This window comes from Amblyomma mixtum, chromosome 8, assembly GCF_055824585.1.
Source record: "Amblyomma mixtum isolate Tamu chromosome 8, ASM5582458v1, whole genome shotgun sequence".
In the NCBI taxonomy this organism is placed as follows: Eukaryota; Metazoa; Arthropoda; class Arachnida; order Ixodida; family Ixodidae; genus Amblyomma; species Amblyomma mixtum.
This window is the reverse complement of record NC_143019.1, coordinates 147,104,655-147,122,553: the sequence shown is the minus strand read 5'-3', so window position 1 is coordinate 147,122,553 and position 17,899 is coordinate 147,104,655. Positions and strand designations below refer to the sequence as shown.

Genomic DNA, 17,899 nt, shown 5'->3' with positions numbered 1-17,899 from the left:
GAGTTCTTCACCAAAAAAGGGTCGGACAGCTTGAGGGGGTTTAAATGACTCTGCAAAAAGCCTGAAACAGCCTGAACTACATGCGCGTACGGGTTTGTGAGGGCTATCGCGATGTGTCTGTGTTTTATCGTTGTGTTAGGTGCGTATATAACTAACCCTTCTAGGAATAAAAACCAGTTGTTAGATTGCGCTCGTTTGTCTCTTGTTTCTTTCTCTCGTCCTGTGTATCGCGCTGCTTTAATATGAATCCGTTCCAACTTGCCCAATTTTCTGTTCTCGTTAACTCAAAACTGTCTGGACCCACGGCCATCCAGTACAAGGGCAAGTGGACACAAAATGCAACAATTCACCAAAGGGACTTTATTCTAGTGGTCAAGCAGAATGTGTTAAAAGGGAGAGCAGAATTAAAATTACTTTCGATATTTAAAATGATTAGTAATTCGATTCCAGAATTAAATTCGATTAGTCTTCAACCGCAAGTCTTAAGGCATGGTGCCAGGTTAACATTGCGGTGCGTTGCAGCTCTCGTGGTTCTGGTGGGAAGTGGGTCACCACAAGTGCCCTTAAGGACCAGCGGTTATCTTGCCTTTACAAAGAAACTACGCCAATACAACGCACACACAAAGCACAGAACTTCCAACTGACTTTATATCAATCTGGCAATCAAGGTACACACGCAAAAACATTGTGCCCAGGGCAAAGGCAGCGTCAACAGTGTGGTCAGGATCGACGGAGAGGCCGGATGTGCCGACCCCTCTTTCCCGGGCAGAGGATAACGAAGGCGAGCCGACACACCCCTTTTGGAGATGAAGTGAGCCTCGATAACCTCTCTTTCGGTTTTTGTTTTTGCTTAAGCAAGCAATTTTGTTTTCTCTATATCATCATCAGCCTGACTACACCCACTGCAGGGCAAAGGCCTCTCCCATGTCTCTCCAATTAACCCTGTCCTTTGCTAGTTGCCGCCACTGGATCCCCGCAAACTTCTCGATCTCATCCGCCCACCTAACTTTCTGCCATCCCCTGCTACGTTTGCTTTCTCTTGGAATCCACTCCGTTACCCTTAAGGACCAGCGGTTATCTTGCCTTCGCATTACATGCCCTGCCCAAGCCCACTTCTTCCTCTTGATTTCAACTAGGATGTCATTAACCTGCGTTTGTTCCCTCACCCACTCCGCCCTCTTCCGATCTCTTAACGTTACACCTATCCTTTCCATAGCTCGCTGCGTTGTTCTCAACTTAAGCTGAACCCTCTTTGTTAGCCTCCATGTTTCTGCCCCATAGGTGAGTACCGGTAGGATACAGCTGTTACATACTTTTCTCTTCATGGATATTGGTAAGCTACCATTGATGACCTGAGAGAACCTGCCATACGCGCTCCACCCCATTCTTATCCTTCTAGTTATTTCCCTCTCATGATCCGGATCTGCGGTCACTACCTGCCCTAAGTAGACATATTCTCTTACTACTTCTAGCACCTCGCTACCAATTGCGAACTGCTGTTCCCTTGCAAGGCTATTGAACATTACTTTGGTTTTCTGCATGTTAATTCTTAGCATTCTTTCTCTATATAAGGAAACCAATTTCCACTGTTGCAGCTTTCACAGGGCAGGCGTAGATGCCCATGCTGGTGCATAGGGATCGCCTTTGCTTCGGAGCGCATTCATCAAAACAACGGCCACACGAAAGAGGTATTTCGTAGATAACTTCGGAAACGCATTTAGTCAACTTCTCTCGCGGTTCTCCTTGCAAGCAATGGGTTCCTCTTCTAGTCAGTAAAGGAATGCGAGGCAAGCACACTAAGCACTCTGCCACACCAGCTCGATGGTTTGGGATGAACAAAGAAACATCCAGTGAACACGGGTGTTGTCTCAGAAGGGTGCTTTAGAGACATGTACTGTGGTGTCCATTCCTTTTGGGTGTACACCAAGATTTGAGAGACAAGCGTATTCCCTGTATTTCCTTTTGTTAAAACCAATTTTCATTTCTCTCAAGGCTCTTACGGGGTGGTTTGGGTGTCCACTGAAGTATGCCACAGACAGGGGTCATTTTCTTTCCTTAAAACCAATTTTCGCGGTGAATATGAGAGGCTTTCCTTTCCTCATTGTTGCGACTGAGAGAAGGGTGACAAGGAAAGTGCACAGGCCTGGGCTGCCATGTGCAGATAGAGGAGGGTTAGGATAAGAGGACGCCACCAAAATGGGTGAGAACATGTTCCACCTGCAGTGGCTTTCCCCAAGAAGAACAAAAATAAAATGCATAGCCCCCACAAAAATATCTTGGAACCATCGGCCTTTTGTCCTAGTGGTGCATGACATGCATGATGCACTGCTTCACGCCTGTCTCCTGTCCTTCACGTTGGACAGGATTCAAAAAGCCTTCAGCCAAGTTCCTTCCTAGGAAAAAACAAACTTGCCAGCCCACAGGCAGCGCGCACGTGTTGCCATATACGGCAACTCGGGATGCCAGACTGGCCACTGGTGCCTGGTGGACGCCGATGGTGCCTGTACTCGACAGCGTCGGCTCCAGTCGGGAGTTGGGGCGACCAAGGTCAGCCCAAATTGACGGCTGCGTGTTTACATGAGCTCAGCGGCCAGTTCAACTGCAGCAACATCAAGCGTTGAGCAGCGGCAGCAGCTTCCCAGATTGTGGTACGCCACCGCTCTCCTGGAGGCTCGATGGCGCAAGCGAAAAAGAGGCTGCCATTTACCCTCCCACTAACTCGACTCTTTGACTCAGCACCGCTTACCAGCACATCGGGGCAGGGTCCAATTGAGTCAACATACCCCTTATGGCAGAGCTGACTGGACCCGACCCGAAGCGCATTTACCAGTAGCTGGTTTTTGATCTGATAACTCGACTCAACTCAATCCTGTTGGGTTCATGTAAACGCCACTTGAGTCACTGCACTCCTGCGCAGCGGAAAGAACAATGGTGTTCTCTCCTGTGCGTCACCTGTGTTTTGGCGCCAACAGTGGTGCCTTATCGCGTGGTGTCACTTTCCCATTCCACTTTCTGTTCTCGGCTACTTAACAGACATAAGAAATCACACCACAAGGTAAGAAAAGCAGAAATTCTTTAGGAATACAGCCAGCCCAAGCGAGAGAAAAACCTGTGCACATGAACCCACACACAGGCAAGAGGTTGGTGGTAGAGTGTAGCAGCAACAAATAGTTCCACGCTGGATGGAGCCATGTGGCACTAGGTAAGTCTGGCACAAAGTAGTAGCAGTAGTAGGTGGTTTTTAATGAACGTGGTAAAGGGAAGGAAAAAGACCGCTGCTAGCCCCAGCATCTGCCATTGCGTCTGGAAGCACCTGAGCTGGGGCAGCGGAAATAAAGGATAGCAGGCGGGGTGCAGGAGTGAAAAGAAAGAGGGGAGGGGATATTATAGAAACAAATCCTCGCAGAAAATATATACCCAACTTTTAGAGCCTGTAAAACGCATTAACTAGGTTAAATATGGATGAAAATTGTGGCTTAACAACCAAGAAAAAGGGAGGAGATGTTGCGAATGAAATATTGATATTTCGCTTGCTTTATGGCATGAAACACCAACATATCTAAAAGCAGGGTGTGTTGCCGGGCAAGTTGGTTTGACGTCCTGAACATGCAGCTCTGGCAGACGAGGGACGAAGGAGAGACGAGACACACAGGGCGCTGAACTAACAACGATAATTTCGTAGGAGGGCAATCCGCACGTTTTATTCAGCGCCCAAAACCTGTGATTGTAAGGCACATGCGCAAGTCAAGGCAACTAACGATGAAACCAAAGAAAACAGGGTAAGGGCGCAGGCGCGTACTGACCCACGCAGTGCAGAAGCAGAAAAACCCAAGAAGGATTCAGTCATTCTGGTCGGCCAGGTGCCAGAGGACACAAACAGCAAAGATCGGCAGTGAAGGGGGCAGGGGGAACGACACTTGGTGAAAAAGGGAGGTTACACGCACTGGGAGTCCTGTGTAGCTTGGTGATGACAGAGATAAAAAGATAAAAACGATAAGATGCAAAAGGCAACGACGCGAAAAACATTAAAATCTCTGAAGACGGCACTTAAAGGGAAGGAACTGAAAGGGTGGTTGAAATGGGGGAAGAATTGATAGTCTAAAAGCATGCAATGAAAGCCAACCGAACAAACAGATGCGATGCAAGCCAACAAGGGCCCTTTTTCTTTGTTGATCCGTGTTGTTCAGTGACCCTCATCTCAACTGCAGCCTGCAAGTCTGGGGTTCTGCATCCGGCATCAGTTCCCCGATGTCCTGGGCCTGCTTGGTGGTATCCAAACTTCACGGGCTGCGCCTGTGCAAGATACTGAGGTCGGAATGGCCGTGCCAAACCCGCCTGCACCGCCAAAATCATCTCCCACTTCTTCTGCTTGATTCCCTTCCCCCCCTCGTGGAAAAGATGGTGGGAATTCTCTCGCATCATCGACAACACAACCGAATTCCTCTGGCAGCATGCGCTCCGTAGTCTTCGGACGCTAATGCCTAAAAGACAGGCAGCCACCAGCAGCAGAGTTCATCTGATGGGAGGCGTCAGTGACTTCCCGGAGGACATCCAGCGCCTGCTTCAGTGCGGCCCCAAGTTCGCCACTGAACCAAGGCAGCCTGCCCCAGAGTCACTGACTATGGTCAGGCAGGTTGCCAAGTGTGCCCCTATGGCTGAACAAAGTCGCTGTGTGTCCGAAGGCGTCCTCTTTCGCAGTAACCCACCCGGGAAAAGGCCTCCCCTTGACAAGGCTGTGGCCTACCTCAGAAACAATAATCTATCCCTTCTAACCGCCGACAAGGAGGGTGGCTTCGTAATTTTGCCTAAAGATGTGTACTTAGCGAAGGCTGTTAGGGCGACAGAATCTTGTTTTGTAAAATGTCAAGGTGTATCATTACCGAAGGTTAAATGCGCAGCAAAAAACTTATGCCAACGATTAAACCTTGATAAACTCTCCCGCCTGATAAATGATAGCTGCAAGTTGTCCCTTGCTATGTTTTTCAGTGCAAAGACGCATAAACCTGAATGCCCACTTTGCGCAATTGTTTCAGAAGCAGACACTTGGCAAAAATGTGTTGCAAGGTTTCTGCAAACAAAACTTGACTCAGTTAATGATCCTTTTCTTGTAAAAAATTCGAACGACACCATTCAATTTCTGCAGCAAAACCGAGACAAGGCCTTCCTTGGGTTCTCCATAGATGTGAAAGAACTGCACTACTCGATTCCTCATAATGGCCTCATCCAGTGTGTAAATGATTCTATTGAACATCGTGGTGATATTGCCTTTCAAAATGCATGCGGTTTTTCTGTCGCTGGCTTTTTAGAACTGCTTTCTACCTACCTGAAATCCACCTACACCGACTGGAATGGGTCTCTGTTCATCCAAAAACAAGGCATTTGCATAGGGTCTTGTATCGCCCCCATCCTGAGTGACCTGTACCTAGCTATGCATGACAGAGCATTAAATAAGAAAGTTAACAGATCTGCCAGTTCTTAAAATATTTCGATATGTGGACGATTACCTCATATTCTTAGACTGCCTTTCTGCCTGAAGTTCGCAAAGTGTACGACCTTCTTAGTCAAACCGTGTCGCCCCTGGTCTTGACGCATGAGGTACCAGAAAATGGCTCTATCCACTTTCTCGAGCTACAGCTGCTTTTCTCGCCGCAACATGTCTGCTGGTTGTTCCAGCCTAGGGGGCAACAAGCCAGTTCTGCCATATGACTCGGCACATTCGAAGCTTGTTAAGCGAGACATAGTCCAGTCTGCTTTTAACAATGCGCTCACCAAGTCCTGTGAGCACTGTCAGGAAACCAGTTTTCGGAACCAGGTGCAAATACTGAGTCAATCCGGATACCCACCGTTGCTTTTAGTCTCGGTCCCCCAGTCCCAAAGATGTGCCGGTTTCAGTGGCTGAAGAAAGAGCCAGTCCACCTTTCGCACAAGCGGGCGTGGTTGTCTCTGCCTCAGATCGACCTGCTCCAGCCACTGGCGGGGATGTAAACGCAGACATCGGAACCACAAGTTTGCGGAGTGCACACAAAAGGAGGCACACCGTGCTCAAGTGACTTGTGGCAGACTGGCTTCCGGTGGTGCACGTGAGAAGAGAACAAAGAGAGCCTGTCCAAGCACTGCCCAGTTCTGAAACATGCTCAGAATTGATGCCACCAGCGAGGACCACTATAGGTGTGAGAAAATACAGTGAAATTTCGTTACAGCAAAAAGGCAAAAACCGTAAAATAGTTGGACACAACTGAAATTCATAATATCAAACTTCGCCAAAAACTGCAAAACAATGGCAACTGGGAGAGGCCACAGTTTCAGCATTGTTTTGAAGCCGCTTGCAGTGATTGCAGAGGGCGCAACAAACTGAGTGGTAAACACCAGTTCGGGTGGCTTCCCTGCACAGCACTGCAGCACATTAAATGCCAGCCTTCCTCGCATTAGAACAGTGGACCTCCGTGACAGCCGACGCACGTGAGGGATGGGATAACAACCAATCCTGGGGGGACAAGTGGGGTGTGCTGCCCCAACTGCTGTCGTGCTGTCAGCAAATGGGAGACAAAGCGTGGCCAAGCAGTCTGACCCACACCTGTCTGGGTGTATGCAAGGTGGAAGGGCCTCACCGGTGGTGGCTTGCGGAGGGCATTCTCCTTGAGGGCCGCACTGCTCAGCAGGTCGGCATTCTTCTTGTCTGCCTCCACCTCCTGCAAACAGTCTCCCGTAATGCGTGCGTGCTTACTCACTGCTGAAACGAGCGAACCTCTGGCTGTGCATTTCTCTGGTGCCAACCAGAGAAATGCACACAACCATCGGAAAGGGGCATGCTTCTCTGCCCTCAGTTTGTGCTGTGCTAAATCTGCAAGATGTACATTAACCAACCAGAACAAGCTCGCTCATCCATTACGCCTTGCACATGAGAACTCAGTGCAACAACAAAAAACAAATATTTGACACCGACCTCAGACATAATTTCGCTACACTCTGAAGCTGGAAACATCAGCTCTGATATTTGGTAGCCCTTGTATTGGAGCTCATGCCACTCTTACAGTCAGTGGGAGTCCCGTCAATGGGAAAAGTTGCCTTGGCACGTTGTGTTGATGCATGTCACGCCTCAATTTCCATGGAGTCTGGCACACATGTGCCAGCCTGTCGGACATTTTGCCCGAGCTAATGGCGAATCTCCTTGTCCTTTTTTTTCTTTTTTTAAGTGGAAACGCATGCGAAAAATGATAACTTTTTATTTGTAAATTGCATTTGGATACCAACCTGTTTAGCACTAGATGAAGCAAATTTGTGAAACAATATTTTCTATGTGCAGCCCTGCTATCCTTCACACATAGATCCTGCAGACATAGAGCTTGTACACATACTGTAACCGCGCATACAACAAAGGGGGAGGGGGGGAGGGGGGGGTTACAATATGCACACAAGCCTGCCTTTCCCTGTTATAACTATACACATCTTCTCTAAGGAGTAAGTCGGTGGCCTTCCTTCAAAGTTATTTTAATAGCAACAAACAAGTCTCAGCTATTTAACCATCTCATTCGACTCCACACTTACCGTTAGGTTATTGCGCTCATTACAATGTCTTTTTTTGTGGCAAGAATTACAAAATTTTGGCATGCAGGGCCACTTGCCTGAAAACATATGCACAGAACCTTAAAACGTTTAAAGGGGCCTTCCTGGCAGCAGAGCACAAACTGCAGCTACACCACTTCATGTACCGCTCATTTAGGCTTAATTAAAGGAGCCACACTCGATCTAAAGGCTGTAAAAGTTGGAACCAATTTGCCATAAAATACTTTTAAGTACGGCAAAATTCTGACTCCCTTTGTCCACGCAAATAGAAGCCGTGCACTAGAACAATAGAAACAACCACATTCTTGTGTTCATTCACTAAAAAGTTTACAAGCACGAAGTATTTTCTGAGATTTTGCCATTGAGCTAACCAAAACAAACTCACATGCAGTCACTCCGTAGGGCAATTCAGGACGTTATTCGTTTTGATGGGCAATGTCCAGCATTAGTAACTGAACGAAATATGGTCTGCATTAAGACTTCAATATTACGTTTGAAAACAATATACTGCAACACTTTTCTCTTCATGTAGAATGACTAGTCACTAAACGCCTTTCGGGGAAATCTGAAAGAGTGGCCACAGCATGGTGTAAGCAGTGGCTGCCAAATCACCCGTCTTCGTGATTCAGCTGCATAACTGCATTTCTTCGTACGCAAGAAAGAGTGGCAATTATTTTCTGCCGCTGCTCCCCTGCCCACGGGTTTTTCTTCAGAAAGGCAAACGAGCGAAAAACACAGGACAAAGGAAGAAAACGACACACTGTTCTTCCTTTATCCTGTGTTTTGCACTGGTCTACCTTCTGAACCAACCAACTCTGCCTTGACACAGTTTTTCTTTGCATTGTAAATGCGTGTTTCCACATTGGTGCACTTGTGTTGTTGGCAGGGGATGTGGAGGAAAATCCCAATCCTGGAACTCCGAACAAGAGGCTACTGAGAAAGCTGCAGATGAAATGTTCTCCCAAGCGGATCAAGCGAACAGCATAAGGTGCATATGCTACTGTTGTTTTCCATCGGCCTTCGCCATTTCAACCAGTACATACTCGAGCTCAATCCCTCAAGAGAAAAGTATACAACAGCTGTATCTTGCCGGTACTCACCTGCGGGGCAGAAACGCGGAGGCTAACAAGGAGGGTTCAGCTTAAGTTAGGGGCAACGCAGCGAGCTATGGAAAGGAAAATGATAGGTGTAATGTTAAGAGATCGGAAGAGGACGGAGTGGGTGAGAGAACAGACGTGGGTTAATGACATCCCAGTCGAAATCAAGGGGAAGAAGTGGGCTTGGGCAGGGCATGTAATGCGAAGGCAAGATAACCGCTGGTCCCTAAGGGTAACGGAGTGGATTCCAAGAGGAGGCAAGCGCAGCAGGGGGCGGGAGAAAGTTAGGTTTGCACCGAGAACTTGTGGGAATTGTCAGCATAAGACGCATGCGCAGTAAGCATGACGGCTGGTCATTCCGTGCATGCGCCTCATGCCGCCTTTTCTCGCCACACCCAGGCGGCAGGGCTTCGTGAAGCGCAGAGTGCATGCGATCGCATGTTCCCTTTAACAATGGACCGTACTGTACATGGGACGCTACCCAGCACCTCCACCAAATATGTCACCAACAAACGGTTGAAGAGCACAGACCAGGTTCTAATTAGATGAGATGGGCGTGCCAGACAGCAGGGAGCTCGGGCGAGGAAGAAGACAATCTTCGAGCACCTCGAATGCCCAAGGCATGGCAAGTTGCAGCTAAAACAGTTCGGCTGTGGTACGGCGCCACTGACTGGTTCGTATGGCGGCAATATACAACACACTGTTATTGTTTTGTGCGTAAGAAAAGTGGCAGGTACACTTTCAAATGTAGTCCTTAGTACAAGCTCACAAACTGTGACGTCATTTTTTACTACAATGGCAATGCCAACTGAGAGCCGACTTGCCTTCTCTCAGTCGTGGCACAGGTGCAAATGTGGCTAAGGTCTTTTTTGTGTCATTTAAGTTATTTAGGAGTCCCCTACAATTCCAGTGGATTAGGAATGCCATGACGATATTCTGAGGATGTATTTCGGAAACATAGTTCCTGATTTTCGGGGCTCGTTACAGGAAAAATCCCTGTAACGAGCCCCGAGTCTCTTTTTCGTTCTAGAGAGCTCTGCTGCCACTGCAGTGGAGGTGAGCTCAGCGTTACATCCGTCTCCTCAACAGAGGCTATGCAGAGAACCCACAGAGTTTGCAGGCCTGGAGGCAGGGCAGCCCTGTCTGCATGGGGTGACCCTGTCTCACTGTGTGTGGCCTCGGCCTGGTATGGTGCCCTGCCCACCACATCGGCAAAATTTGTTCTTTGCTGTGAACAAGAGAACGTGCAAATCATTTGCGTGCTTCCTGAAACATTTTCTTTAGCTTTAATAGTTATTCTCCACCTTCCAGGATGGGCACAGCCTTGAGTAGCAGTGATGATGCAGCGTTGCAATGGTGTTCATCGGATGCACATTGGGCACAGGTTGGGCGGCCACAACAACTCTGGCATCCATGGCCCCAAGAGGATCAGGAACGTACGGCAGGACAGCTATTTTCATGTAACCTACCTCTACCGATTCGGGGGAGTTGGCTCAAGGCGAAAGTGCTTGGTTGGTGTTTCTTTGCTGTCTTTTTGGATTTTTATGCTTCGGACATCAGTGACATTCTGGTCCTTGAAGCCCGCCATCATTTTTTCTTCAGTGAGGGTGAGGAAATCATGTTCAGAAATTACGCCTTCGCGAGAGTGTTGAGGGATCGATGAGCACTGATGGATACAGATATGTCTCCAAAGGTGACTATGTCTGAGAGTTTGGAATAGTGCGCTTTTTTGTGGAGGTCGCCGTTGGACAGCTTTGTCAGAATGTAGCCTCAGTCAGAGGTCTTGAAACTATAAAAGGAGAAATGATTCTTGCTTGTTTGTTCAGCTACTTCACTATGCACCGTGTGGTATCTTGGGAAGACTTGTTTTCTTTTTTGCAAAAGCTGAGCAGTGATGTCAATGCACCTTTGTTTTTGGGGGTTAAAGAAAAGGAAGCAATAAAAAAAATTGTTATTCGGCCACAATACCAGTGCTGTGAAGCTCAACGTGGGGACGGAGCAGGTAATTGCGGGCAGCTGGCCATACACGGTTAACCCTAGGTGCCCGCAAATAGTGAAAAAACTGAGAAGGGAAGAGGAGACAGGAAAGGCGGAGTTGAGGATGAAGCTGAGGGGCCTTGAAGCACTCAGCAACCACCAGGATCCCCTTTTCCCCCCCGGACACGGCTAAGCGCAGATGCTCCCTGCGGATGCTCCTTTCACCTAAAAGTGGCTTTCTGGTACTTCCGGGTGATGGTGCAGTTTTCACCCTCGTGTGCTATTTCATGCACAGTGTTTATATTCTACCTTGAGTGCTAAAGCCAAAATTCAGGGGTCGAGGGCTCTGTCAAGTAGTCACCGGACGGCTTTATGAGCCCCTGTTATGGTGGTCGAGTAAAGATTATTGTGCTATCATTTGGGTTCACACTAGTCGTATATCTCACTTGTGTGCTGGCTCTAAATATAAGCTTTCCACAGTGCTATTTACTTGCAAGCGTAAAACCGGAGTGGTATTGTCCAGTTATGGCAATGTAGTCATACAAGTTTTGTGGTAATAGTTTGACGGTTACTTTAACAACTGTGGTGGCTTATTATTTGGGGGTAGAGGCAGCATCTGGGTATCCTACCTGTCTCACCAGCAGATCCCAGAGAAGGCCTAAGAGTGCAAGCGGCACACACTTTCGGGACCCCTATCCTGCTGCATGGGACGGCCTGGAGTTGAGCATGCTTAAGAGTGCACAATACAGAACAGGTGGTGTACTTGTTCCTGTCGACAAGCCACGGAGAAAACATTTCTGGCCTTGTGTCGACACTGTAATCCTATTTTCGAGATTTCAGCAGGCTGGGGACGGAAGCAAGTGAGGGAAATCACGAGATGCAAGCCATCTGTGATGAGAGACACTCACAGCGTGGCGCCTGAGCAGCTCCTCGTTCTTGAGACGCATGTTCTCCATGCGCTGTTCGACCAGCCGCTCCCGGTCCTCCCGAGACAGGTCTCCTCCTCCTGCAGCTGCTGCTGCTGCGAGCGGCTGAAGAAAAGGACCTGCAGTTAATCCTGTGGCTGGTTTGCTGGCCCACTGTGTCCCATTTAAAGACATCAAAATTTTCTATTTCTGCTTTCGCACGATACGCAAGGCATTAGTAAACATGAATCACTATGTGGTAAAAGTGCACAGTGGCTGCCCACAGTCCTCCATCAAGTCAGCAATAAAATTCCAATAAGGAAGGGCAGGGAGACATGATCTCGCCAATGCTATTCACTGCCTGCTCACAGGAGGTAATCAGAGGCCTGGAATCAGTGCAATTCAGTGATGACATTGTCTTGCTAAATAACTTCCAGCACAAATTGCAAAGCACAATCAATGACTTAAGCAGCCAGAGCAGAATGGTGGGGCTGAAAATTAACATGCAGAAAACCAAAGTATTATTCAACAGTCTACCAAGAGAACAGCAGTTCGCAAATGGTGGCCGCAGTGCTGGAAGTAGTAAGGGAATGCGTCTACTTAGGGCAGGTAGTGACCCCTGATCCAGATCATGAGAGGGAAATAACTAGAAGAATAAGAATGGGGTGGAGCGCATACGGCAGGTTCTCTCAGATCATGAATGACAGTTTACCAATATCCCTCAAGAGAGAAAAGTATACAACAGCTGTATCCTACCGGTACTCACCTATGGGGCAGAAACGTGGAGGCTAACAAAGAGGGTTCAGCTTAAGTTAAGAACAACGCAGTGAGCTATGGAAAGGAAAATGATAGGTGTAACGTTAAGAGATCGGAAGAGTACAGAGTGGGTGAGGGAACAAACGCAGGTTAATGACATCCTGGTCGAAATCAAGAGGAAGAAGTGGGCTTGGGCAGGGCACAGCGCTCATGGTTTCTTCTTATTCTATGTGCCCTGTCTATGTTTTTTGCACTGTTACTTCGAGATAGATCACCAACAAGCCCAAGCTGCTGTTCTGGCACGTAATGCGAAGGCAAGATAACCGGTGGTTTAAGGGTAAGAGATTGGATTCCAAGAGAAGGCAAGCGTAGCAGGGGGCGGCAGAAACTTAGGTGGGTGGATGAGATTAAGAAATTTGCGGGTGTACGGTGGCCACAACTGGCAAAGGACAGGGTTAATCGGAGAGACATGGGAGAGGCCCTGCTAAAGTGAGCTAGAAGAGGGTAGTGGGCTCACTCCTTAGCCGCCGCCATGCATTGCGGTGACGCCGTCTATGTCAACAGATTCTACTTCTCCGCGCCACCGCGAGGCGGCACCACCGCCGCCTTCACTGTAGGAGCGTGCGCTGACGCGCGTTTGAGCCGCTGCCGCCGCTGCAGCCGCTGCTGTATGCCTTCGCGTCTTGCGCGTTGCCATAATCAGTACACCAGCCTATCTTACGCAGAAAGTCGGATACAAATACTGGATGACGTGAAGAACCAGTCAGGACCCCCTTGAAAACCTATTTGGTATTATCCGGCAGTAAACAGGTAGGGACGGCCCCACTCCCAACACAGTTTTTGATAATGTCTTTCATTCAATGGTCTTGTCAAGACAGTAAGCCAGGGGAACTGTGACCAGGGCGAGCTAGCCGCATTGCTAGATATACAGACTTGTGCTGACACGCTGTCACATCAAGAAAGCACAAATGCAGCTACAAGTGTAAATACCGCAGGTCAGCCAGTTACTGCACAGACATCTGCTGACCACAGCCAGCATATAGCTATAGAAGTGATTCTAGGCTGATATTTTACATTTCTGGGTACTTTGCTAGAAAATGTGTAGTGAAAACGAATTGTGAAACCTGTACTACTAACCACGGCACCGCAGGGAGGCTTTACAACTTTTCGCGACAATTTCGAAATATTCACAACATCTCAAAGAACAGCTATATTTTACTCGCGTCCACACGGTACTCGAATATGCCTCAGTGTGCTGGGACCCGCACACACAAGAACTTATTGATAAAGTGGAAAAAATACAAAACAGGGCAGTCCGCTTTGTATTTGGAAATTATTCCAGGACACTCAGTATCTCAGAAAGCAAAAGGAATCTGCAGTGGCCAGAACTTAAAACTCGAAGAAGAAATCTGAGATCAAAATTTTTACATAACATTTTCTATTCCAAGAGTAGGTATAGACGGAACAAAATATTTGAAGCCGCCTGTCTCGAAGCGAATTGGGACCACAACTTAAAGCTTCCTTCTAAAGGTATACTCTGCTATTCGTTTTTTCTGCGAACAACTGGCGAATGGAATGCTTTGCCGCCACATATTGTTAATGTTCTACCTAATGAAGCCTTTTTTCACTCGTTAAGTGCATGATTTCTTGTTTTTTGAATGTGAAGTGCCCCCCTGCTGTAATGCCGAAAGGCGATGCAGGTACCAAATAAATAAATAAATGAGAGACTGCTGTATCCATCAGGTCAGCTGTACAGCTACATGAACAAACTAGAAAATATGTTCACGGAGTGTTTTTCCTGCAACGAGCTGCATTCGGACAGCATCATGGATGTACTCGGAGTAGTAAAAGAAAGGCTCTTGCAAGAAATCGGGTGCCCACAGCATGCCTCGCGTCTCTCGGCTAACGTTATCAGCTGTTATCTAACGACACGGTTGCATTTTTTTTTGTGTTTGTGAAAGGAACGCTGGCGGATCAGGGAAGCGAGAAAAAGCTAAACATTTAAAGTTGAGCCGCTGCTCATGAAGCATACACGTCCTATAAATCGCGGTTTTCATGTGCTCAGAACTCCATGGTGCGGCCTCACTTCTTAGTCAGTTTTCATGTCAGTGTAAAAACTCCATATGCGCAAATAGCCATTTCATTTAACAGTTATTTGAGATACTTTATCTACATTGAACAAGCGCGAGTAATGGAGAATGTGCTGCTGCAAGCTTTTAAGCTATGTTGAACAAAACAATTTTAGGTAGCTCTGTTCCAGAAACGGTGTGAGCAGCAAATTCACGAGCCAAAAGAAATGCGCACAACGAAACGGCGCTGGCAGCTACAGCTGTAGCCAAAGAAATACCAAGAACGTATGCATGTCCTTGCACGCTTCGTATACTTGAAGCCGTGAATAATAATCCTCAGAAAGCGGGGCTATTGGGCGCCGCAATCATTTTCATACAGCTGTGCATTCATGTTTCTGATCTGCGTTGCGGCAGGTACGCCGGAGAGGAGCCAGAAACGCGTTTGCGGTTCGAACACTGTAACCTGTTAGTTCATCGTGTGCTACCGGTAGCAGCATTATTATTATATTCGACGTCTGTCTACCTGCTCCATGCAAGTCTAAAAAATGTGACTGAAGGCAGCGAGTTTTTCCAAGCCAGACTGCCGCGAGAAAGCTGCTCAACCAGCAAAGCGCTACAGTGAAGTCGCCGGTGGCGCCACCCCATGCGTGTAACATATACCGCGTCAGGGAAAGAGCCCCAGCGAGCCCACTACCCCCTTCTAGCTCACTTTAGCCCTGCAGTGGGCATAGTCAGGCTGATGATGATGATGATGATGATGATTTGTCAATTGTATTTCATAACTCTTATGCCCCTTCTACTTGGGCCACAAGGCCTGCAGTATTGAATAAATAAAAAATAAAAACAAAAAATGCACGCTGTGCTACTAGGTGATCGGAATACTGATATTTTGGATGTTAATTCTACACAAATCAGATTACTGGAGATGTTACCTTATGGTTTCGAAAACATCATCGATATGTCTACATGAATTGGCCATCAGTACTCATACATAATAAATGTTTTACAAACTTACACAACAATACCAACTCTGGTGTTTTCTCTTCAGGAATAAGTGATCATCTTCCCTTTTTGTGCACTTTTTTCACATAAAAACGAACCGAATAAGTACGTAAAACCTATGGCCAAAAGAACATCACTAAATTTTGTTTACTTATGCCTGAAACTAGCTGGGTTGACGTATTCAAAACAGAAAACCCATCTGCCGCGTATAACATATTCACAGAAAAAAGGCTAGCTGCATATAACAAAGCCTTTCCAATCATATGAGTTAAGAAATGCAGGAAGGCCAGAAAGGAATGGATCCCAGGTGACCTTCTAAAGGGTATTAAACAAAAAAATGAGTTATTTGCACGACTTCTTGCAGCACGCAATCAGGAGCATTGTCAAGAGTTTAAAAAGTTTTGGAACAAACGAAACCAGGATCTAAAAAAGGCGAAGTCACTTTTTTACTGTGCAAAGTTTTCATCAACAGGCAAGGCTTCAATAAACTTATCGGCAAAAAAGAGACATGTTCTTCCTTCTGAAATGCAAATCAATGGGGTTTTCCATAGTGGCTAATCAACTCAACGCCTATTCCACTTCGTATACTCATCCTTTATCTGACAAACTATTCAATTCTATTTTGTTTTGAGCATGTCAAACTTCAATATCTTTATCCCCACATATGTAGATGAAATTCTCTCCAGTATTAATTCCATACATGCTCTCGTGGCCCAGTTGGCATTCCTGCCCTTCCAATAAAAGCTGCTGCAACGTCCACTAGCATTCCTCTCATACATATTTGTCATCAAATGCTTCTCAGAGGTGAATTCCCGGAAAAAACAACACCCGCCTACGTAATTTTTAAAGGAGGCAACAAAAATGACCCAATAATTATCGTCCTATTTCCATACTGCCTCTATTTTCCAAAGTTGCGGAGCGAGTGCTTCACCAGGGTGTACACACTCCTACGTTCTAATAACATCACTTGTAGGCAGCAAAATTAACCATGCCTTGTGTCATGGCGCTCTCTGGCAGCAGATGTTCTTGCGCCATAAAAAATCAAGAAAACAAAATTTATGCTTCTTCATCCTAAAAACAAGACTACAGATTACCCTATCCAACTAAAGTTCAACAATACCCTGACTGACTCGGTAAGCTCCTGTGAATTCTTAGGCGTTTTTTTTCCTGCAGTGACCTAGGCTGGTTTGACCATGCAAGTCATGTCCGTTTGCGTGTAGCTCCATCTGCTGGTGTGCTCAATCGCATCAGGCACCTGCTACCCATTGTTGTGAACATGAATTTCCAACACCGGAACGCTCCCAAGGATGGCGTCCAGGTCTGCGTCTCAACGAGACTACGCGTCGTCTATGTGGAGGGTGTTGCGCGTTCGGCCCGTCAGCTACCGAGACGCTTACAAGGATGGCATCTAGGCCTGCGTCTCTCCGAGCCTGCGCGTCGTCGTGGAGCGCGTTGTGCGTTCGGGCCAGACAGCTACTGGGACGCTACCAGGGATGGCGTTCAAACCTGCCAGGCCAATCAGCCACCGGGACGCTGCTGACTGGACGAAAAGGGGCAGGAGTCTGTGCCGACTCTATTTGAGAGCTCCCGTCTCCTTTGTTCTTGTCATTTCCTGTTGTGATACATCGTGGCATGTAGCGTGCTTCTCGCTGCTGCTTGTAAATATGTGATTACGTTTATCTTTTCATGCTGCTCCTAACCATTTCCCCGTCTCGTCATTGCCCCTGCCCGTCGGCAACAGCGGACCCGCGTCCCGACTACAACTGAGGACCAGTGTCTCAACAACTGGATGGCAGCGCTGGGATCGAAGTCAGCGCTTCGCATCACCTAACAGCAGATAGCAGTTGCAAGAGCTCCCACGTCGCTGGGATTTGAAGCCACAGGCGACAACAACTGGACGGAAGCTACGGGATTTACGGCGTCAGCCATACTCGAGAGGGTGAGTGCTCGATGTCTGCCACTCATTTCACCAGACCACACTAACACAGGGAGATGTTAGGTGTGGGAATTTGGGTATCTGGGAAGTGAAATTTTGGCAATTTCGTGCTGTGATCGCTTCCAACTGGTGCTTGTAGTTTAGTGAGGATTAGCGGCACAAGGTGTGATCCAGGTACAGGACCTTCTTGAAATTCTGGAAGATCTGGGCATTTCAGTAGGCCCCACTAAAACAAGAGAAGCAATTTTGGACATTATGTGGGAAGAGGTGGTGACGGTTGAGGAGGCAGACGAGACATGGGAATTGATTAAGGAAAGGAAAGCGGCTGAGAAGGAACAGCCCGAGCTGGAACAGAAGCAACGCGATCGAGAGCTTCAGCTTCGGGAGAAGGAGCTGGAGTTCGCGCGCCGACAGCAGGAAGTTGATCAAAGGAAACTGGACGCGGAGTCGAAGAGAGCCGAAGCCGGCGTCACTCAGCTACCATCTTCCAGCACAGGAGGGAGGCAAACAATCAAAATCAAAGATCTCATGCAACCCTTCCAACTAGGCGAGGACATTGGTATTTTTTTGGTGCACTTCAAAAGGACATGCCAA

At 47.5% G+C, this 17,899-nt stretch overlaps 1 protein-coding gene across 11 annotated transcripts in view; it reads right to left on the bottom strand.

Moving 5' to 3' along the window:
* Positions 1–17,899, bottom strand: part of LOC149334726 (coiled-coil domain-containing protein 9-like) — a 130,298-nt gene that overhangs the window by 91,945 nt on the left and 20,454 nt on the right. For 8 of the 11 annotated variants that reach the window (XM_089555330.1, XM_089555323.1, XM_089555320.1 and 5 more), the window contains 2 exons: positions 11,546–11,668; positions 6,609–6,689 (listed from right to left, as the gene is read on the bottom strand). The exons of 1 other annotated variant lie outside the window; for it this stretch is intronic. In XM_089555330.1, coding sequence (XP_089411456.1) covers positions 6,609–6,689; positions 11,546–11,668 — 204 coding nt within the window. Of the gene's footprint in view, positions 1–6,608; positions 6,690–11,545; positions 11,683–17,899 lie in introns of all 11 variants that reach the window. 2 more of the 11 variants (XM_089555324.1, XM_089555327.1) reach the window with 2 other exon arrangements.